At 36.1% G+C, this 24,939-nt stretch overlaps 1 protein-coding gene across 1 annotated transcript in view; it reads right to left on the bottom strand.

The window, feature by feature from the left end:
- The window catches only part of LOC110680456, a 61,507-nt gene extending 37,409 nt beyond the window's left edge, over nt 1-24,098 (bottom strand). Inside the window, exons 1-2 of the mRNA XM_021856260.1 lie at nt 23,915-24,098; nt 3,337-3,446 (exon numbers count right to left, since the gene is read on the bottom strand). Coding sequence (XP_021711952.1) covers nt 3,337-3,446; nt 23,915-23,995 — 191 coding nt within the window. The 5' untranslated portion in view covers nt 23,996-24,098. The remainder of the gene's footprint in view (nt 1-3,336; nt 3,447-23,914) is intronic.
- Nucleotides 24,099-24,939: the final 841 nt, after the last annotated feature.

Below are 24,939 nucleotides of genomic sequence, written 5' to 3'. Positions count from 1 at the left end.
AGGGGAAAAAGGGGTCTGCATTTTTTCGAGGTGAAACAAATTGTAGGGGACCGAGGGGTGCACTAACGTGCCGCAAGTTTTTCATTGTTTTCTTACAGTTAAAGGCTCCAAAACATATCGGTTCCTTAGGAAAGTTTGTTCAGTAAATTGACAGAAAGCATATAAGCCAATAAATTTTTTTCACGGAAATGGTCTATTGCCAGAAACTAGGACTAGCAGCACATGAGCCGTATACTCGAAAATCAGGAGCAGGTTAAGGCAAACCGACCAGAAAGTGGGTGCCAAAACGCGAAGTACCAAAAACGATGTGAGGAAGAGCCGAAATGTACCCGGATAAAAAATACAATACAAAAACAATATAACGTATTGAAACAGTACCATTCAATATATTGGAAATACAATACAGTATATTGGAAAATGACAATACAATTACAGTACAATATATTGTTTTGAACAGTTCACTGAATGGTGTATGAGATTTTTGCAATATAATGTATGGGTGGTTAAGTATCGTAACAATACAAATATAGATATTTTCTCATACAAACATTTTGAAAATACAATACGATATATTGTTTATGTATTGTCTTGGTAAGCAATTCGAGTATTGTTGTACAATACAAAAACAATTCAACAAACTGTATCATGGTTGCATTCGTCGTTACAGCTAATGTCACGTGTCCTCTAAAAAACTACTTATTTTTACTTTTAAATATTTTCCCCCCAACATTTCTTGCTTTTTGAACTTGTTTTGTTTATTTCTTTCAGCAAAGCTACATAGAAAAAAGCAACAGTTGTTTTACGCGAAAATAGGAATTTGACCAAAATTGTAAGGTATAGAACCAATTAAAAACAATACAATGTTCTGTTACAATATATTTTATTGTTTTTGAATTGTATATCAAAACATGAATAATATTGCTTCGACATTCAATTACAATACGCTGTATTGTATCCAATACGTTATATTGTACATTAATGGTTTATTCCATTCACTGAATGATACGTTTTTATCCGGGTATGCAGTAGGGAAGGTGTACCGGTATTCGCCATGTACCAGTTATTCGCCACCCCAGATTTTATACCGTTTTACTTCATATATGGTTGCCAATTGTTTAGTGTTTGCTAAATTGCTTTGAGATGATACGGAAACATTCTTGGAAACCGCAAAATTTTCTCAGAAAATAATAGAAAAAAATCATTTTCCTTAAACTTTTTGCTCCTTTGCACCTATTTTTCGCCACCTGTTCCTGAATTCGCCACCCTCCATAAGAAATCAACGTAAGTGGCGAATTCAGGAACCGAAATCAAAATCGTGGCGAATACTGGTGCAAGTGGTCCAGGATTCGCCACCACCATTTTTAATACAAAAACAAAATTTCTGATTAGTTTTTATATTTTCCCTGCTGAGCATGGATTGAAAGCTTTCGTTTAATGTCCAGACAGTAACCAAAGGTCTTTTGATTTATAAATAAACAATATTTTTCCTTAGGGTGGCCAAAACTGGTACACTTACCCTATTACAGCCGTGTCAGTCCTCTGATGCAGATAGAAAATAGGCCTATTCACATGACGTTCCAAAACAGCTGATCGGAAAGCTCTTTGACAGTTCATCTATGAAAATGACAGCCTAGTATATGCACCGGTCCTCCACCGAAGTAAACAAATGCATAGACGGACCTGTCACATGAAAAGGCCTATAGTCATTATTTACTAAAATTTAGTAATTCTGTGACTACTCGTGTTTCTGAGTGTACTCGTACTCACTTTTGAGTAGATCTGAACGAACATGTAAACATAAACAATAGGCCTTTTCATGTGACAGATCCGTCTATGCATTTGTTTACATCGGTGGAGGACCGGTGCTAACACGGGCCTGTCATTTTCATAGAATAAATGTCAAAGTGCTTCCCGATGAGCTGATTTGAGACGTCATTTGAATAGGCCTATAACATTCGACATCACACGATCATGGTGAATCCACAACATAAATGTTGTCTAGATACGAGGGTGGTCGATTGAAACATTACACGCTCAACACGGTGCATACACGGTGCTGTCATTTCCATGCACTGAGAACAGCTTTGCGGTAAAAATACCATGATGAAGGTTTAAATTAAATGCGCTGCACCACTTGATTTGTTCAGACTACACTACTCATCCATCTCAAACGGGAAGCGTGGTCTTTTTTGCCATGTCGACGATATTTGAGCCATCAGTCAAAATTCCCATGCCACAATAATACAGTAAATTTAAGTATTCCTTATATTTATTCCAACCTATTAAAAAAACACCTATCCAATTACATCAATCGTAATTATTTATTGAAGAATAAATTCTCTGATAATTTATTTTGTTTTTAGTCCATTAAAAACAGGAATTTTCGATATCAAAAACCGCGATCGTAGTGGAGTCCTGTAGAGAACTTTATGTCCGTATTTGCCTTCATTGATCTATGATGGAACATGGCGGCATATGCAGAATCTGCTCATCATTGCTCAAAGTTTCTGTAATACATGTGTATGGTTAATATCGCATTAATTTACAAAACGTATTAAATTGATCAATGATGGAATACTCACGATCGATGGCATAGTAATTTAAACAATATTGCAGTACTTGTAAAGAAAAACACGTTAAATTTAAGAGCTATGCAGCGGTTGTATTTACTCCAACATTAGTTTCAGTGTAGACAAACTGTCAAAGTGCTTCAAGATCAGCTGATTAGGAACATCTCGTGAAAAGACCAATTAGCTACAGAATTTCAATCACAGCAACCTGCGCGTTGCCCGAGCGTAACTCGGGATCTTTTGCTGTGAACCGTAGAGTAGTGATGACGTGAATAAATTTTCTCTAAGTAATTAGTGTAAAACCACATTTTCACTGTTTCGACTGATCCCAAAACACAACAAAAATGATTTAAAGGTCTTGAATATTCCATGAATTTGAAATAAAAATGTTTCAGAAAACTCTAGAATATCCTGTCATAACTGTTGTAATGCTCCACAATTTGCAGTTGTAATTGACTGTTGTAATGCTCTCACATTGCTGTTGTAACGCTAAATGAAAAATTTCAAAGTGATGGTAAACAAATTATGGCACGCTAAATTTCGACCCCCTCCTCTTCTTGGAGCGTGACGTAATTTGTGCATGACCCCAAAACGTTACTGACATATAGACACCTCTGGGATTTTATATACATGGGCTTCTTGGCCGTGCGGTTAGTGTTACCAAGCACTTAGCCGCATCGAGTCAAGGAGTATGGGTTCGAATCCTGCTTCAGTTCGGAAAACTTCTCGTTAGGTTTGAACGCGAAGTTTTAGGCATTGAAATTACCTGGTGAGTAAACAAACAATGTCGTCGTAAATTCTAATCCAGGCGGGTTGCTCAGGATCATCGGCTTCATTTAATCCATGGTCAAGAAGTGCGATATGATCAGAGTTGTTCTGAAATTAGAAAATAATATCTAGGCATTAGTAAACATTATCTTGGCATTTTATGAAATATTTTAGCATACACACTTAGAAAATATCACCGACCCCGGTATTTTTTTTTACCGAAATAGAAACCGCTGATCGCTCAGTAATCATTTCGGTAAAGTTAAGAATCACCGAACAATCAGTAATTTGAACCAAACCGCAGCTGTCAAAATATTACAAACGGTTCGTTAATGGTTACCGAGCAAATTGTAAGAATCATTACCGAACGCATTGTTATTATCAGCAGGCAGTCGAAATGATCTGAAATCTGGATGATTGAAAATCATAAAAAAGGATGAAATTCATTTTGATAGTAATTAAATTTATTTCGAATATTCTTCATTTTGTATATCAGATTATAGAAATGTACAGACATTTTCTGTGTATTTCCACAACCACAGCTTTTGAACAGCACACCAGGAATCAGTTCATTTTTCCGAACATCCTTATACATGTGAGGTTGTAAATTGGATCGTGATTTGGCTCTTGTATCCTATAACGAAAACATTTGATTGAATCTTTATAATAAGTTCTTGATAAGGTTTGATTGTAAAATTAAAAAAAAACTTCAATTTTCCAACATACATTGTTAGAATAATTCAAAGTTATCTGTCAAATCATACACTTCAGGTTAATTATCAGAACTCCAGATCTGAAAGACTTCCTATAAGAGCTGGTGTTCCCCAAGGCAGCATTTTGGGACCAATATTATACAATATTTTCACATCTGACTTACCTGAGTTACCTCAGGGATGTCAACCCGACCAGAACCACATAACAAGATTATAACACATTCCTATCAGCATCAGTTACAAATAACAGAAGTTGATAAAATTTTGCTATCAAGATGGCTTTGTACTCAACTTGTTATATTTTTAGTAACACATTTATAACAACATTTGTTATATTTTTGACATCGCATTTATAAGTTTGTTGCAAATAACATCCGATGTCATAAACAGAAACATAGTTTGCAATAATTTTGTTATTTTGTAACATTCTTGCAACACAGTCTGTGATAATTTTGATATAATTGTAACAGTGTTTGTTATATTTAAGTTTAATTTGGTGCAAATTTTGTTAGATTTTTTGTCATTTTAACTACTAACGGTACATGTTTTATAACAGCTGGTGATATAAAAAACCTTCAAGTAGATATCTTGTCACGATGGGAGGGGTTCCAATAAATTGGTCAGATGAAGTTAAGTATCTTGGGCTCTTGCTAGATAAGAATTTAACTTTCAAAAATCACATTGAGGGCATTCAAGCAAAATGTAATAAATATGTAAAATGTCTCTATCCCCTTATTAATAGAAAACCAAAACTTTGTCTTAAGAACAAGCTTTTGATATTCAAACAAATTTTCAGGCCAGCCATGTTGTATGCTGTACCAATATGGACTAGCTGTTGTAATACCAGGAAGAAAGCTCAGCAGAGAATTCAAAATAAAATTTTGAAAATGATTCTGAGGCTTCCTCCCTGGTATAGTACCAATGAGTTACATAGAATATCCAATGTTGAAACATTGGAACAAATGTCAAATAAAGTAATTAATAATTTCAGGCAAAAATCGTTACAATCTTCTATTGCCACGATTAATGCGTTATATATTTAGGTTAAGTTAGGTTAAGTAAATTTTAAGCGTTTTTTTTCTCTTATAAGCAGGTGAAATCAACTCACCTGTAAAAAATCTGGACTGCTACGGCAAATAAGGCGGCATCCACAAATTACGTAACGCTCTAGGGGGAGGGGGGGAGTAGGCTCAAGCGTTACGGTCCATACAAAAATTTGAAATTTTTCATACAAAAAGCGTTACGGAGGGGGGGGGGGGAGGGGGTCAAAAATTTCAAATTTTAGCGTTACGTAATAAATGGATGCCGCCTAAAATGTAATATGTTGTTAACAAAATGTTAATAAAATCTTAAATTTATTTCACCAAATTGGGATGATAGTGTTTTCTAATAACGCAGAACACCTATATATAAGAAATGAATGTAATATTTGGAATGATACTAATAAAGAAATTAAAAAAAAAAAGAAAAAAAATTAAGGCTCCCTCAACTCAGCCCGATTGTTTCAGCGACAGCATCAAAAAATCGCTGTTTTGTAGCTGCAAGCACTCTTATATGGAACCATCCAGACCAGAGAGACGAAAATCGCTGCGAAATCACGTAGCTATGTCTTAGACACGCTCAACTGCAGCGAAATGGCGGCGAGTTTTTTGTCGCTGTCGCCGTATAAAATCGCGTTGATTTGGGGGAGCCTTTACTCGCAAACTGCATCATTTTCGTCGAAATTAATTTTGGAAGATCAAGGCGGGCTCCCAGCAAAATCAATCTTCTGCAATAGTTTCCTTACTTCTAGCGTAGTCAACATCTTGATGTGTTTATCCATTTTCGGTTAAATTGAATCGAGAGTGTAATCATAATGCGAAGCTTTGTTTAATGTTTATGATCCGTAATCGAAGAAGCGACGCAATAAAATAACTATGCAATCAGTTGGAGGCTTGCAGGATGCTTTTGAAAGTTTGCTCTCCTTCCAAAACCATTGTAATATTGAATGTGCTTCAACATTTTGGCACATTATTGGCTGATTTGACGATATCAAAAATTGATAATCAAACCATAACAAACATTAAACAAAGCAATGGTCTATATTTTTGATATTTTCACATTTGTCACAACTGACAGTGGGCGATATTCACTTATCGCCCTGGACATCCTGGCTACGAACACGGAGCCGCAAATCAACCCAACTTTGACTTCTTTTGACGCAATTCGACTCTTCCGTGGGATACCCTAAATTTGGGTAAACTGAACGGCAAAACAAATAACCCAGTGCAAAAAAAATCTACCCAGCGTTAGCTTTCGAAGTCTCCGTGATGGGTTAAAACAACTTAACGTTAGGTAAACTCGAAAGAACCCAAATATGACTTATTCCATGGAACTTCGACGCTGGGTCGGAGCGTCTCTCTCTGTTTTTGAAAACATTGCTGTTGCGGGAGGCGCAAAACAACCCAACCGTGGGTAAAAACTAAATGCATTTTACCCGAATTTGAGTAAAAAGAACTTATTTTTTGGGTAGTTTGATTTCTCCGTGAAGATCACTGTGTATCCAGCTTCTTACGAGCGCTAATTAGGCATTTCACGGCGAAATTCTCTCTCTTTCGGTCTTCAACGAAACTTGAAAACAATGGTGCCAGTACCTGTCAACTTTGACAGGAACTGGCACCGTTGTTTTCAGATTTCTCGGAGGAGGGAAAGAGAGCGATTTTCTGATGACGTCACCGTGCAATGGGCGATGGCCGGCACAAAGAAGATCGCTTTCTGGTACACTGAACGAAATCTCCCGCTATCAATTGAATGATGTTTGCCTCATCCGAGCCCCATACCTATTTTCAGACATAATCAAGATGATTTTCATCGCTGTCAAAATCGTTTGTTTACAAATCGCATCGCATAATCATCCAGTCTAAAAATGATTTATGTTCAAGTAAAATATGCCTAAAATTGAGTGATTATCACACACGTATATAAACAAACCACATTGCTTTCTATTTTATGATTTTAAAGAAATCGAATTGAAAATATGTAATCATTCATAATATCGACAAATCATCTTTTATTTTGATTATTATGACAATACATACATATAAAAATCTGTGGAGCGGATGGATTACGCTTGTTAACAATCAAAACACTAATGAGCTGCCTGTAATATATCTGCTTGAAGCGATCATTAAGTGTCCGCATTACCCACACCAAAGTCGCTGGATAAAGGCGATGAGTTGTTCTTGGTCCCCTTGATAATAATGAAAAGATACAAAGTGAATATACTTTATAATACTACAATAAAGAAGGGACAATTACCTGCGAAACCCGCGGAGAAATGCTAAATCCCGCTGTTGCCGCAATGTTTTTGTTTTGATTGACAAGGATGATTTCAATTCTAGGACCATTTGCTTTCCAAATGAAACTTTAAACTATAATTGAATGATTTTTGATTTGGGATATGGCAGAAATGCCATGTTGTTGAAGTTCAACTATCAACACATTGTCATACGGATATGTACTGAAAGTCATCTTAAAAATTAATGATTTTTGTTCTACAGTCTGCGGATGCATCATATTGTTTAATAATCATTCAAAATGAGGAATATGGAGATTGCCCAACTAACATTCACTCATTTAACAAACACCATTATGGCAGTTTTATTCAGCATCATGTTTAATAACATTTTAATATTTTTCATGGCCAACCTTTGTTCAGGCGTTGTTCACACAAATTTGGAGAAACTTTAAAGCATGTCGTTGAATTCCAACTTTATTTTTCAGCTTTTAATACGTTTTGCAAGCATTTAGTTCAGCTTTTATACGACTGGTCCAAAAATAATTAAAAACAAATAAAAAACAAAAAAATATTTTTCTAGGCGCTGCAAATATAGTATACCCAATTATTATGATATAACAACCATAACCTGGATACTGGATTCGAACTCGAGACCTTTCAATCGTCAGCGGTATGCCTTGCCATCTGCGCCATCCTAGAATTGATGAATAAATCGCCCAGTGCAAAATATAAACCTCACATAGCTGAATATTGATCATGTTTGAGCTTCTATTCGACATCGCCTAATCAACACATGGTACGCTAATCAACAACTGAACAAGCATATTATTGTGCTCTGCAAGATAAATCCACGTAATGCGATTATCTGAAAATATCGATATACCGTCGCAGTGATAATGTAAATCACCAAATGTTTCAGATTTAGTAAATTTGAAACATTTGCGTCTTTGAAGAATAAAAAAAATCCAAGCCTACTTGAATTTTGACGTTGTGATTGAATTGCGCGCATATCTTCTGCGCGTTACCGCCGCCGCTGAATGTGGATTTAAAATGAGCGCCGCAATATTCAGCTGCTGTTTAGTGCAGATCCAAGCTGAGTTCAGTCAGCTATTTTTAGCGCACAGTGAGAAAATTTATGTCAATGATGGTAAAAAATAATGTTCATTTACACAAAGCGAAATCAGTCTGAAATGATTATGGTGAATATGCATCGAAGTCAAACCTCAAATATTCGAGAGCACAAATCTAGAGAACCAGACAGTGCAGCGGTTCGAACTGAAAACCTAATCGATTGATCACACGCTGGTGGTGATCAATCGATTAAGTTTTCAGCTTGAACGGATGTTTAGTTCTATAGATTTATGTTCTTGAAAATTTGAGGTTTGGCTTCGATGCATCTTCACCTTAATCTAATTTCATAATAAGTTTGTTCAAATAATTTGTTCAAAACTTCAATTTGAATGATTCATTAACTTAAATTGAAATTCATTTATTTTATAAATTATATTTGAATTAATTAATTATATTATTGATTTGTATTTTTTATAAACCTATTATGCATTAAAGAAATAGTCCTCTGTATGAATATACTTAAATCATTTGAAGTGTTCTGAGGACTATGCGCCTGAATGAGCCATTTTACGAGACGTTTCGGAACAGCTGATCGCCGCAACGGCGTCAATTGACAGGAGACCTGGGATTAAATCCAGCGTGATTTTCAACAACGCCTCATCTTACCAAACGTGGACATGGAGAAAATGACAAAAATGAGATCCAAAAATGTTCGTTACTGCAACATTACACCTAGTTATTGTATCAGCTACCTCGTTGTTACCCTTATTGCACATAAAAAGCACTTTTGTGATCAGAAATATTTTATTAATTTTTCTCCATTTAAGTTTTCGCCTGGATGAAAAGCTACGCTAGAGATGCGCACAGTCATCAACCATCATCATCGCGAAAACTGACGACGATGATTGAAAAATCCCAGGTCTCCTGTCATTTGACCAGGCTTCGTAAAATGGCTTATAGAAAAATGTTCAAATATATTGACGCGTGGGATTTTTTCAGAAATGGCCAAGTAAATCATTTGTCTTAGTTTGCACTATTCAGTTGTGAAGAAATGTCATTTCAAATGTAGCTCGCTAAAGAAATTTATTTAATCAATTCTGTCAAGGAAATTTCCACTTTTCTTGTACGGAACAACAACGCGAGCAGGCGAAAAAAGCTTACAAAAAAATATAATATTGATAGCTAAAAGTTAACTTGATAGATATAATATATAAAAGATCTGGAAACGATATCTAAAATTACCTGCGTACAAAAAAAAAAAACAAACAAAATTTCGATGTTGTCTTCAGATCTTCTATGTCAATCAAGTCAATATAACGCTTTGTTTCATGGATGCCACGATGAGTCTATCGTGTGTTACCTTAAGTTCGTTGATAAAGAAGAGGAAATTGAGCGAAGTTCTTGGGTAAACTGATATATGAGCCATTTTACGAGACGTTTCGGAACAGCTGATCGCCGCAACGGCGTCAATTGACAGGAGACCTGGGATTAAATCCAGCGTGATTTTCAACAACGCCTCATCTTACCAAACGTGGACATGGAGAAAATGACAAAAATGAGATCCAAAAATGTTCGTTACTGCAACATTACACCTAGTTATTGTATCAGCTACCTCGTTGTTACCCATATTGCACATAAAAAGCACTTTTGTGATCAGAAATATTTTATTAATTTTTCTCCATTTAAGTTTTCGCCTGGATGAAAAGCTACGCTAGAGATGCGCACAGTCATCAACCATCATCATCGCGAAAACTGACGACGATGATTGAAAAATCCCAGGTCTCCTGTCATTTGACCAGGCTTCGTAAAATGGCTTATAGAAAAATGTTCAAATATATTGACGCGTGGGATTTTTTCAGAAATGGCCAAGTAAATCATTTGTCTTAGTTTGCACTATTCAGTTGTGAAGAAATGTCATTTCAAATGTAGCTCGCTAAAGAAATTTATTTAATCAATTCTGTCAAGGAAATTTCCACTTTTCTTGTACGGAACAACAACGCGAGCAGGCGAAAAAAGCTTACAAAAAAATATAATATTGATAGCTAAAAGTTAACTTGATAGATATAATATATAAAAGATCTGGAAACGATATCTAAAATTACCTGCGTACAAAAAAAAAAAAAACAAACAAAATTTCGATGTTGTCTTCAGATCTTCTATGTCAATCAAGTCAATATAACGCTTTGTTTCATGGATGCCACGATGAGTCTATCGTGTGTTACCTTAAGTTCGTTGATAAAGAAGAGGAAATTGAGCGAAGTTCTTGGGTAAACTGATATATGAGCCATTTTACGAGACGTTTCGGAACAGCTGATCGCCGCAACGGCGTCAATTGACAGGAGACCTGGGATTAAATCCAGCGTGATTTTCAATAACGCCTCATCTTACCAAACGAGGACATGGAGAAAATGACAAAAAAGAGATCCAAAAATGTTCGTTACTGCAACATTACACCTAGTTATTGTATCAGCTACCTCTTTGTTACCCATATTGCACATAAAAAAGTACTTTTGTGATCAGAAATATTTTAATAATTTTTCTCCATTTAAGTTTTCGCCTGGATGAAAAGCTACGCTAGAAATGCGCACAGTCATCAACCATCATCATCGCGAAAACTGACGTCGATGATTGAAAAATCCCAGGTCTCCTGTCATTTGACCAGGCTTCGTAAAATGGCTTATACCAATCGCTAGGTTGTTTTCATTTGACAACGGCAAAACAAATAACCCAGTGCAAAAAAAATCTACCCAGCGTTAGCTTTCGAAGTCTCCGTGATGGGTTAAAACAACTTAACGTTAGGTAAACTCGAAAGAACCCAAATATGACTTATTCCTAAAAGGGGAAGGTGTTGAGTAATGTATTCAATATTAGTAGATGAATTGATCAAATTCATAGGAAGTCGCTGAAGTGCGTTTTGTTCAATAACATGTTACTCAAACGTAGCATGTGTGGAACAACACCACGCGAAAGTTTATAAATATTTGACACATTGGAATTTGGTGCCGATGTTGTTTAACCTAGTTTTGGTAAACTATGAACCAGGAACTTTCGGTCTTTTCTTGATTGTTATGTTTACGTTTGAAGTATATGATTGAATAAAGACGATTCCAACTTCGGACATTGATGAAGAAGGTTCACCTTCCGTGACCATCTTTAGAACTAAAGCAAAGTGTTATAATTACAAAGTGATGCATCACCGGTATCCATTCGTAGTCCTTCTCCACCATTAGGCAAAACCACGATATGGCGACACGTGCCCTAAGCCTACAGTCTTCGTAGTTATCGAAAAAGTGAAGTTGGTGTAACAGTGAGCAAAAATGTGCCATTAATCGGTAACCAAAAAATATATTCGTCATGACCGATAATTGGCGGCCTTCAGGCAAAGTGCCGTGTGTGGTACTGATTATTGGACTTGTACTAATGGCATTAATGTGTAAAATAGTAATGCAATTAATAATCGAGCAGAAAGAAGTGACCGATAAGGCTAAATTCGCCCATCTGTTTGCTCATTGGTAAGCAAGAAGAATTACGTTCGCGTAAGAAAGTGAAGCGAAGAACATTGCCAGAGAAAACATTACCATCCACAACCTGTAACCGACACAGTTAAAGTGCGATTCCATTGCCCGGCCTCGTTCGAAAAAAGTGCCACCTAAACGAACGAAATGGGAAATACGGAAAGTAACGACCAAAACACACACGTTAAACAGTTAGGTGACCAGCAAGTCACTATTATTGAAAATCAGCAAATTAGCACACAGCTTCATAACCAGCACGATATAAAACTGTGGATAATTTTATTTATAACGAGTGCCTTATTAACATTAAAATTAGTGAGAATGATGTGGAAATGCTGTAAGAAGCAAACTCTTAAAGCATTAAGCACCGCAAATAAAGTGCAAAACGTTTGAACATTGAACTGAATCATTTAAATTAGCTGTTGCAATCGCTATAGCGAATGTGGTAGAGTGTGAAAATCGTAATGTCATCGCGAAGTGCGCGAAAGTTAACAATATCGTCAAATTCAACCACACTGCGCTTATGGATAGCGTCACATCATTGCGAACCAAAGGCATCAACAAAGCAGAGTCCCCCGCACAACCCACGGTAGAGCCGTTGAGTGGTAGAATGATTAACTGTAAACCCGCTACTGTTGCTGATACGGCTGTTGTTGATCCAGGATTGAGCGCATCAAACTACACATACAAAGTAATGGAGTGGATAATTATAATCAAAGGTTAGTAGAAATAGATAGTGTTAAGTAATATGTTGTAAATTTGTAAAATGCGTTTGACGTAGTATAAATCATTGTGTTAAAGGTGTTAAATTGTAAATGTGTAAAACCGGTAATCTTTGAACAAAGTGTGTAATGGTTTTTCGTGTTTTAAAATTCAATGGATGAAGATATCGATCCATTAATTAAAAAACTTTCCAATATTTTGAGAAATCTAAAAAAGTGTCCAAACCGAAAATATCTAAAGAGTACTTTGCAAGCTAAAGCAAGTGAAAGTCGACAAATTTATGACAATCTTATAGAATTATTTCAATTAATTGATGAAACAAGACAAAGATTTTTAACCAAAGCTGTACGTGATATTTACAGCCAGATTAAAATTTTTATTGATACCAGGCTTGATACAGGTATTCATCTGTTGAAGTTCAAACAAGTAGCACAAATAGTACTTGCAATTGAAATTCTTAAAAAAGGGAGTCGAAAAGTTACCATGGCAAATAATATGGAAATTGTGAAGCTTATTGCTACGCTTTTGCCTCAATTCAATGGCAATGCAGATAAGCTTGAAGGTACGACCGCCGCCTTGAGAGCTATTGATACGATGGTAAACGATAATAATAGAGCTATCGCCATTCAGGTGATACTCTCAAGATTGGAAGGCAAAGCACGATCAGCTGTTAATGCTGCTCCTGCAACTGTCAACGAAATCATTACAAGTTTGGAACAGAGATGCAGAATTACGCAGTCTCCTGAAGCTGTAGTTGCAAAATTGAACGCAACTAGACAGACTTCCACTATCGTAGATTTTACTGACAAAATTGAAAAACTCGCTTTGGAGTTGGAAAAAACTTATTTAACAGAAAACGTTCCATTAGCATCCGCAACCAGGTTAGCATCTAAAGCTGCCGTAAAAGCGTTGACCAATGGAGTAAAGAACTCCGAAATCCAACTAATACTTAAAGCCGGACAATTTGAAAACCTTACTTCTGCAATCACCAAGGTAACTGAATTGGAGGCTGATCAAAGTCAACAGAAACAAGTTTTCTGGACCAATGGCCACCAACCACGTTATCAACCATGTCCAACCTTTTCAAATCACCAGCCTAGGATGATAACTTCTACTTATCGAGGTAGAAGATCAACTTATAGGGGACGAAACACAAATACTGCAAATCGTTTCCAGTATCAGCCACGACCGCAAACAAACAGTTTCCCTGATAGAAACCACAGTCATCAATCAAATAACCGAGGTAGAAGAGGTACGAATTCTCGTGTGTATGTTGCACAGGAAAATTCTAGTCAACAACAATCAACAAACCAATCAAACCAACAACAAGTGACAAACAATCCTTTTTTAGAGGTACAGTACGGGCGTACTCAATAAGAGTTTCAGCATCAAATTTTGTCTTGCTCAAAACTGATCTGTCAGACACTCAGTGTACATTTATTGTAGACTGTGGTTCTGATATATCAGTGATCAAAGCGAAATGTGTTAAGCCCACCAAAACATACTTCCCAAACCAAAATTGTAATATAGTAGGTATAGGTGAAGGTACAATAGCCTCTCTAGGTAGTACCAAAAGTACAATAAATATTAGTGAACATATGATAGATCAAATTTTTCACATAGTTGAAAACGACTTTCCAATACCGACAGATGGTATAATAGGAAGAGATTTTTTTGTAAATAATCGTTGTACAATAGATTATGATTTATGGTTGCTTAATATCAGTATAAGTAACGAAGTTTTTACCATTCCCATAGAAGATAACGTAGATGGAAAATTTATTATACCTGGAAGATGTGAAATGGTGAAAAGAATTGACGTTCCAGATAATGAAGAAGATGAACTACTTGTCTGCTCACAAGAAGTTCAGCATGGAATTTTTATAGGAAACTCCATTATAAATAAGAAAAATCCTTACGTAAAATTTATTAATACATTAAATGAGCATGTAGTAGTAAAACCCTTCAAACCTACTTTAGAACAACTAAGTTGTTATAAAATAATGAACGTCTCAAATTCGAACATTAAGCATAGTAATAGGATTGAAGAATTAATTACTAAAGTGAAAATTGGGAATATTTCACACAAAACTCAGAAAAATCTTTACAAATTGATGATGAACTATAATGATGTATTTCATATATCAGAGGATAGGCTAACAGCAAATAATTTTTACGAACAATCAATAGAATTAATTGACAATACCTCCGTTTACATTCCTAACTACAAACAGATTCATTCCCAACAAACTGAAATAAATAGCCAAGTTAAGAAAATGCTCGATGATGGTATCATTGAACCATCTGTTCCGCATTTTAACTCACCCATATTATTAGTACCAAAGAAATCTGACTCTGGTAAAAAATGGCGTCTAGTTATAGATTTTCGTCAATTGAATAGAAAAATCTTACCCGATAAATTTCCACTGCCAAGGATTGAAACCATTCTTGATCAACTGGGTAGAGCACGCTATTTTACTACATTAGATTTAATGTCTGGATTTCACCAGATACCTTTGGAAAATAATTCAAAAAAGTATACTGCTTTTTCCACTAGCGATGGTCATTATCAATATACAAGATTACCCTTTGGACTAAATATTTCTCCTAATAGTTTTCAAAGGATGATGACTATCGCAATGGCTGGACTATCACCGGAATGTGCATTTATTTACGTAGATGATATTGTTGTGATAGGCTGTTCAGAAAATCATCATCTTAGAAATCTAGAAAATGTCTTCGAACGTTTAAGAATGTACAATTTAAAATTAAATCCTGAAAAATGTGATTTTTTCAAAAGTGAAGTCACATATTTAGGTCACAAAATTTCAGATAAAGGTATAACACCTGATGACGCAAAATTTTCAATCATCGAAAAATATCCAGCACCACAAAATGCTGATGAAGTTAGAAGATTCGTCGCGTTTTGTAACTATTATAGGAAATTCATTCAAAATTTTGCTTTAATAGCACGACCGTTAAATAAATTATTACGAAAAGATGTAAAATTTTTATGGACATCAGAATGCCAGGAGTCATTTGAAAATTTGAAGAAAAAACTACTTTCACCTCAAATTTTACAATTTCCCGACTTTTCGAAAGATTTTACTTTAACCACTGATGCTTCATCCTTCGCATGTGGTGCAGTTTTGTCTCAAAACCACAATGGAAAAGATCTACCTATAGCATTTGCTAGTAGAACTTTTACAAAAGGTGAAGAGAACAAAGCTGTAATTGAAAAAGAATTAGCTGCTATACACTGGTCTATAAATTACTTTAAATCATATTTATATGGACGTAAATTCAAAATTAGAACAGACCACAGACCATTAGTTTATTTGTTTGGAATGAAAAATCCAACTTCTAAACTAACCAGAATCCGATTGGATCTTGAAGAATTCGATTTTACAATTGAATATATGGCAGGAAAAGAAAACATAGTCGCTGATGCTTTATCACGAATAAAGTTGAATTCAGATGATTTAAAATCCATGTTCGTTTTAACTAGAAGCATGGTCAAAGAACAAGACAACCCAAACCCAAATCAAACAGTCACCTTGCAGCTTGATCAACTCAAGATGTATGACTCGTTGTCAAATGAGGAGGTTAGAGGTATTCCAAAGCTTGAAATCGAAGTTATAAAAAGAAACAAGAAATTCGTACAATGTGTAGTATATATTATGAATAAAAACTACATGAAGTCTCTTCTATTAGTAGGAGAGTACAGAATTTGTCTCCAAGAACCTGTCGCATTAGAGTACATGGTTCGAGATATTGAAATAGCTGCTGAAAATAAAAGCATGCACAAAATAGGTCTTGATGTTAACACAACGTTTATGAAATTATTAGACGTCGATATATTGAAGAAACTTGCAAGCAAAATACTCAAAAAACTAAACATCGTACTATTTGAACGACCAAAAATAATTATTGATTCCCATATGATATCCGAGATTCTCGAGAAAAACCATAACACACCAACCGGAGGTCATATAGGACAGAACAAATTATATAAAAAACTTAGGAAAGAATATGAATGGAAGCAAATGAAACGAACAATCGCAGAGTTCGTAAGAAAATGTAACGCGTGTAAAATGAATAAAAACCAGCAAAAAACTTGTGAAAAATTTGTTAAAACAACTACACCACTTAAACCATTTGAAATTATAAGTATATATACCGTTGGACCATTTGTCAAAACAATAAACAACAATAGATACGCAGTCACAATACAATGTGATCTTAGTAAATACATAGTCATTATTCCAACACCAAATAAAGAAGCACATACAATCGCAAAAGCAATAGTTGAACATTTTATGTTGATATATGGAACTACAATAAAGGCAATAAGAACAGATTTAGGGACAGAATATAAAAACGAATTATTTACAAAAATAAACAATTTTTTTGAAATTAATCATATCACCTCAACAGCATATCATCCCCAAACAATTGGCTCACTGGAAAGGAATCATAAATGTTTAAACGAATATTTAAGAATCTTTTCCAATGAACACAGAAATGATTGGGATGAAGGGACAAATTATTATTGTTTCTCTTATAATACAACGCCAAATTTCTCAACAAATTATACACCTTTTGAACTAGTATTTGGCAGATCAGAAAAAAATAATAAGGAACTATTATCAACAAAAATAAATCCAATTTATAACGTAGATGATTACCATCAAGAATTTCAACACAGATTAAAAATTGCTTACAACAGAGCTAAAGACTATTTGGAACAAACAAAATTGAAAACGATACAAAATCAAAAAAATGTAAAACCGATTGAAATAATAGTAGGAGATAAAGTAGGGTTGACAGTCGAAAATAGAAAAAAATTAGATGCTTTATATTCAGGACCATACATTGTTAAAAATATTATAGACCCAAATGTTACTATAGAAAATATGCTTACAAATCAAAACCAAATTGTACACAAAAATCGACTAATAAAAATTTAAGACAAAAAGTACTTGGTCATAGAATGATATAACATCATTCTCCTAAAAGGGGAAGGTGTTGAGTAATGTATTCAATATTAGTAGATGAATTGATCAAATTCATAGGAAGTCGCTGAAGTGCGTTTTGTTCAATAACATGTTACTCAAACGTAGCATGTGTGGAACAACACCACGCGAAAGTTTATAAATATTTGACACATTGGAATTTGGTGCCGATGTTGTTTAACCTAGTTTTGGTAAACTATGAACCAGGAACTTTCGGTCTTTTCTTGATTGTTATGTTTACGTTTGAAGTATATGATTGAATAAAGACGATTCCAACTTCGGACATTGATGAAGAAGGTTCACCTTCCGTGACCATCTTTAGAACTAAAGCAAAGTGTTATAATTACAAAGTGATGCATCACCGGTATCCATTCGTAGTCCTTCTCCACCATTAGGCAAAACCACGATACATTGAACTTCGACGCTGGGTCGGAGCGTCTCTCTCTGTTTTTGACAACATTGCTGTTGCGGGAGGCGCAAAACAACCCAACCGTGGGTAAAAACTAAATGCATTTTACCCGAATTTGAGTAAAAAGAACTTATTTTTTGGGTAATTTGATTTCTCCGTGAAGATCACTGTGTATCCAGCTTTTTACGAGCGCTAATGAGCCATTTTACGAGACGTTTCGGAACAGCTGATCGCCGCAACGGCGTCAATTGACAGGAGACCTGGGATTAAATCCAGCGTGATTTTCAACAACGCCTCATCTTACCAAACGAGGACATGGATAAAATGACAAATATGAGATCCAAAAATGTTCGTTACTGCAACATTACACCTAGTTATTGTATCAGCTACCTCTTTGTTACCCATATTGCACATAAAAAAGCACTTTTGTGATCAGAAATATTTTAATAATTTTTCTCCATTTAAGTTTTCGCCTGGATGAAAAGCTACGCTAGAAATGCGCACAGTCATCAACCATCATCATCGCGAAAACTGACGACGATGATTGAAAAATCCCAGGTCTCCTGTCATTTGATCAGGCTTCGTAAAATGGCTTATTAGGCATTTCACGGCGAAATTCTCTCTCTTTCGGTCTTCAACGAAACTTGAAAACAATGGTGCCAGTACCTGTCAACTTTGACAGGAACTGGCACCGTTGTTTTCAGATTTCTCGGAGGAGGGAAAGAGAGCGATTTTCTGATGACGTCACCGTGCAATGGGCGATGGCCGGCACAAAGAAGATCGCTTTCTGGTACACTGAACGAAATCTCCCGCTATCAATTGAATGATGTTTGCCTCATCCGAGCCCCATACCTATTTTCAGACATAATCAAGATGATTTTCATCGCTGTCAAAATCGTTTGTTTACAAATCGCATCGCATAATCATCCAGTCTAAAAATGATTTATGTTCAAGTAAAATATGCCTAAAATTGAGTGATTATCACACACGTATATAAACAAACCACATTGCTTTCTATTTTAGGATTTTAAAGAAATCGAATTGAAAATATGTAATCATTCATAATATCGACAAATCATCTTTTATTTTGATTATTATGACAATACATACATATAAAAATCTGTGGAGCGGATGGATTACGCTTGTTAACAATCAACACACTAATGAGCTGCCTGTAATATATCTGCTTGAAGCGATCATTAAGTGTCCGCATTACCCACACCAAAGTCGCTGGATAAGGGCGATGAGTTGTTCTTGGTCCCCTTGATAATAATGAAAAGATACAAAGTGAATATACTTTATAATACTACAATAAAGAAGGGACAATTACCTGCGAAACCCGCGGAGAAATGCTAAATCCCGCTGTTGCCGCAATGTTTTTGTTTTGATTGACAAGGATGATTTCAATTCTAGGACCATTTGCTTTCCAAATGAAACTTTAAACTATAATTGAATGATTTTTGATTTGGGATATGGCAGAAATGCCATGTTGTTGAAGTTCAACTATCAACACATTGTCATACGGATATGTACTGAAAGTCATCTTAAAAATTAATGATTTTTGTTCTACAGTCTGCGGATGCATCATATTGTTTAATAATCATTCACCGATGTCTATGGCCTGTATTATTGTGCATCCCGATAAAATTCAGAAAGAGAATTTCGCTCAATTTCCTCTACTTTATCAACGAACTTAAGGCTAAGTAGCCCGTCATTCGTTTTGGCAATAATGATGATTTTTCAGCTTGCATTTCAAAGTGATAAAACTCAGTCTTGATAGTTTATATTGACTTGAAAAAGTATCACCGTACGCACTTACATGCATAAAGTATGCTGATACTTTTTCAGCTGTGTCAGTGCAAAACCAACTGATTTTCTTTGATTCGAAATCGTGAGATGAATTAGCAACAATCATCAACGACGCGTACAAATTTCAATGACGGCCTACTTCGCCTTAAGGTAACACACGATAAACTCACAACAATCTATGTTCAAACTATCGATGAAAGAAAATATTTCTGTTTTATATTGTAATTTTCACGAATGATTAGACTTCCATGACGAAATTGAGAAGCTGCCAATGATGTACTGATGGTACATTTTCAAACACCATTTACCTTTCATCCTTGATTTCTGTCACTACAAGCTGGTTTCGACTAAAGAAACTATAAGCAAAGAAGCGAAATGTTCCAATTGGAATTCCAAGTTTACTGTCAATGTCATTCCAATCGAGCAGGAGACTTGTCAAACACTTTTTCACACAAGCTGAAAACGACTCACACAAAAATGTTACCTCCCACGAAAATTTTGCTTCTTCTGAAGTAGCATATTTTCTGAAGACTTGAGTGTCGGTTGAATGCTCTACTCATTACATTGGTTTTCCAGACATTCAGTCAATTTTTCATTCGTTACCCAAACCTGTGAAAACTCAACACATAAAACCTGTGACCCACTTTTAGCGTGGGATTCAATATTGGCAGTGCTGCGTAATAGATTTGGCATAGTTGCTAGCTGATTTATTTTGAATATGATCAGATTTCGTCTCTTTATAATTTAGACTCTTTAGTTTCGACCACCAGCTGGATGTTAGAACAATGACGATGACTGTAAACGTGTAAACATCGGAAGACCAGCTGGTTTTGTTATGTAAACCAGACCAGCTGGTGAGAACAAAGAGAAAATGGTAAACACTGAGCCGGCCGGAGTAAACTGTCATGAACATCAGGATAATTGCATGGGCGGCGGTGATCGAAAAGGGGCAGCGAAATCGAAGGAGAAATCTGAGAAAGACGAAATTCAGATCATCAAAGTCTAATGGTGGTAAGCTCCATCGAAGTTAATACGCCAATCGTGTATTACCCTCGATTTTACTATAATAAAATCGAGGATAATACGCGATTGGCGTATTAACTGCGATGGAGCTTACCACCATAAGTGGTAAAAAAATCGCAATATTATATCGGTCATTCGGTGATCTATCGGATCATATTGTCGCACCGCCACCAAACCGGATCGCGCCAGTGAGACTCGCGACGCGCCTCAACTCGCCGCATTTTGAAATCAGTTTTTTTAGTGTGGCGCTGCATTCTAACGATTTTAAGAACATAGCGCACTGTTCACATATTATCTGTGACGCTCGGGGCCCGAGAAAATAATAATTTCAAATAAGTGTTGATCTTGATTTCTACCGGATGCAAAATATGTTTGCTAACAACAGGCATGTTGATACACTTTCAGTTCATATCCCCAAAACTACAAAATTGGTCATCATTTATGGATAACAAACAGTTGCACCTTAAGCACAGCCAACACATTTTCAATCGGAAGGATTTTGGTTCGCTCGAACTGACAAATCCTCCGTTGTGATGAAACTTTTTCCGTCGACGTGATGTCGGACTGCTTTCAAAAACAGTCGAGATAAAAGCCGAGCCGGCAGAGCAATGACAGTTAGTTCGTTCAAAACTTCGCTTCGGAAGTCCAACCGGTGAACTCCAGATTAGGGATCATTCAAATATTACGTAACGCAACAGGGGGAGGGAGGGGGTCTTACATTGTGTTACGGTCCATACAAATATATAAAATTTTCCATACAAAAGCTGTTACGTGGGGGAGGGAGGGGGTCGAAAATTGGCAAATTTTGCGTTACGTAATATTTGAATGAACCCTTAGTGCTGCGAAGTCAATATTACTTCGCAGCACCAATCTGGAGTTCGCCGGTTGGACTGAAGCGAAGTTTTGAACAGGGGACTGACACGAATGTCATCCTGCATACATTTCGGCTCTTCCTCACATCGTTTTGGTACCTACTTTCTGGTCGGTTTGCCCTAACTTTGCTCCTGATTTTCGAGCATACGGCTCATGTGCTGCTAGTGCTAGATTCTGGCAAATAAATATATCGCATTGAATCGTCGTATTTGATGAGGCTTTTCACTTGTTCATCATTTTGTTGAATGTTTTACGCATCAGCGAGGTATCATTGATGTCTCCTACCCATAAAAACATATGTTTTGTCCTTCCAAAATAATCAAAACAAGAACCCTGGACGCCATGTTGAATTGATGTTGGGTTGGTAAATATTGGCTCATGCCACCCCCTTGGTTTTGAACAAACTAACTGTCATTGCTCTGCCGGCTCGGCTTTTATCTCGACTGTTTTTGAAAACAGTCCGACATCACGTCGGCGGAAGAAGTTTCACCACAACGGAGGATTTGTCAGTTCGAGCGCGCCAAAATCCTTCCGATTGAAAATTTGTTGGCGGTGCTTAAGGTGCAACTATTTGCTTTTCATAAATGAAAATCAATTTTGTAGTTTTGGGGATATGAATCCCGTTCTACCGGACAGAGATGAACTGAAAGTGTATCAACATGCCTGTTGTTAGAAAGCATATGATCCGATAGATCACCGAATGACCGATATGATATAAAACAGAAATATTTTCTTTTCAACGATAGTTTGAACATAGATTGCTCATGGATGTCACAATGACTTAAGTTCGTTGCTTAAGAAGTGGAAATTGAGTGAAGCGCTCTTTCTGATTTTTATCGGGATGCACAATAAAGAAGTGGAAATTGAGCGAAGCGCTCTTTCTGATTTTTATCGGGATGCACAATACATTAAGCTCAATTATTTTCTCGATTTTGATTATTTATCATTTTAATGAAAAAGACCAATAACATCAATGAAAATCATAAGGCAAACATTGAAATGTGTAATTGTTCATTAGGTTTAACTTCTTACTTGATTATAATCATGATTTCAATGAAAATGACTAATAATAGCAATGAAATTCATAAGGGGCGCAATAAAATTTGTAGGCGTTTATTATATTCAACTATTTTTTCGATTATGATTCCCATTTCAATGGTATGAAATCCATATTAGACTTTTGAAATCCGTTTTTATAGATTTTTTCCAGGCTTCATCCCGGATAAAAACGTATCATTCAGTGAATGGAATAAACCATTAATGTACAATATAACGCATTGGATACAATACAGCGTATTGTAATTGAATGTCGAAGCAATATTATTCTTGTTTAGATATACAATTCAAAAACAATATAATATTTTTAACAGAACATTGTATTGTTTTTAATTGGTTTTATACCTTACAATTTTGGTCAAATTCCTATTTTCGCGTAAAACAACTGTTGCTTTTTTCAATGTAGCTTTGCTGAAAGAGATAAACAAAACAAGTTCAGAAAGCAAGAAATGTTGGGTGAAAAATATTCAAAAAGTAAAAATAAGTAATTTTTTAGAAGTCACTTGACATTAGCTGTAACGACGAATGCAACCATGATACAGTTCGTTGAATTGTTTTTGTATTGTACAACAATACACGAATTGCTAATCATGAACAATATATCGTTTGGTATTTTCAAAATGTTTGTATGAGAAAATATCTATATTTGTATTGTTACGATACTTAACCACCCATACATTATATTGCAAAAATCTCATATACCATACAATGAACTGTTCAAAACAATGAGCCTCTGCGCGTGCCATAAATTCTTTTGTTCTCTTGACTTTTACTGTGCGCCGTGTGTTGGTGCTGTCTCGCTCTCTCTCACGGGAAACTTGAAAACAGGGCGCACAGTAAAAGTCAAACGTTTTATAGCATGCATAGGCTCATATTTTGTACTGTAATTGTATTGTCATTTTTCAATATATTTACTGTATTGCATTTCCAATATATTGAATGGTACTGTTGCAATACGTTATATTGTTTTTGTATTGTATTTTTTATCCGGGATAAGAGAAAATTTATGAAGTTCGTTAATTAATTTGCCTGAGTGTAGCGCATACTTCGGGGGGTTGCATTGCAGAAACAGTAAAATAAAAATAAACTTACCGTATCCGTATATAAATGTTTATTATACACAACATTATTTCGTAGCATGGAATACAAATCCGTCAAATTTCGTTGAGACATAATTTTCAGCAACTAAATATTTAACAACTCAAACATTTACAGGACCTATCCACGGTGTAAACAAAGAGACGAAAATGCTTTTTTCACTACACGCTAACTTGGAAGTACCCTTTAAATGGATTCCAAGTACCCATTTTTATGAGCAGTGCACGGTGGTTTGCGATTACCCTTTAATGGGTCAAAAATTTACCCATTTCCGCTAGAAGTGCCTCTCCACCTGAGTGCACACTGAAAGGAAAAGCATAGTAACGCCAACCATGTCGAGGGTGAAATTAAAACATTTTTACCACTTGATTTCAACAGAACATGCGAGAGCGAGAGTCACAGCTTACACCGTAACTTGCTGCCGTTCCAACTGGATTTGCATCTGATGCTGTTGCAGCAGCGAGGGCTGCGGGACATCACCGCGTCGAACGATAATCATCTGCTGCAGGAGTTCGGCAATGGAATCCACAGATTCCCGTCCGGAGGGTGAAAGCGCAGAGATTAGATTACCGCCTGATGAGCTGAAGTGCATGTTAGATCCCTTGTTTGGGACCGCAGCTGCTAGCGGTCTACATTTTCATGAATTTACCGGGGACTAACCGGAGGAGGTGAAATGGTTTCAGGCGGTTCCGGAGGTTCTCGCGATGCATCGCTATTGAGGTTGGCTACTGGTGGGCAGAGTGATAGCGCCAACATCACTCTAGCCACCAGTAGCCAACCTCAACAACTATGCATCGTGAGAACCTCCGGAACCGCCTGAAACCATTTCTACCCTCCGGTTAGTCCCGGTGAATTCATGAAAATGTAGACCGCTAGCAGCTGCGATCCCAAACAAGGGGATCTAACATGCACTTCAGCTCATCAGGCGGTAATCTCATCTCTGCGCTTTCACCCTCCGGACGGGAATCTGTGGATCTCATTGCCGAACTCCGGCAGCAGATGTCTATCGTTCGACGCGG

This window comes from Aedes aegypti, unplaced genomic scaffold (assembly GCF_002204515.2).
Source record: "Aedes aegypti strain LVP_AGWG unplaced genomic scaffold, AaegL5.0 Primary Assembly AGWG_AaegL5_hic_scaff_1426_PBJ_arrow, whole genome shotgun sequence".
Lineage (NCBI taxonomy): Eukaryota > Metazoa > Arthropoda > Insecta > Diptera > Culicidae > Aedes > Aedes aegypti.
The sequence above is the reverse complement of the archived record's forward strand: the minus strand, read 5'-3'. Positions and strand labels throughout refer to the sequence as shown.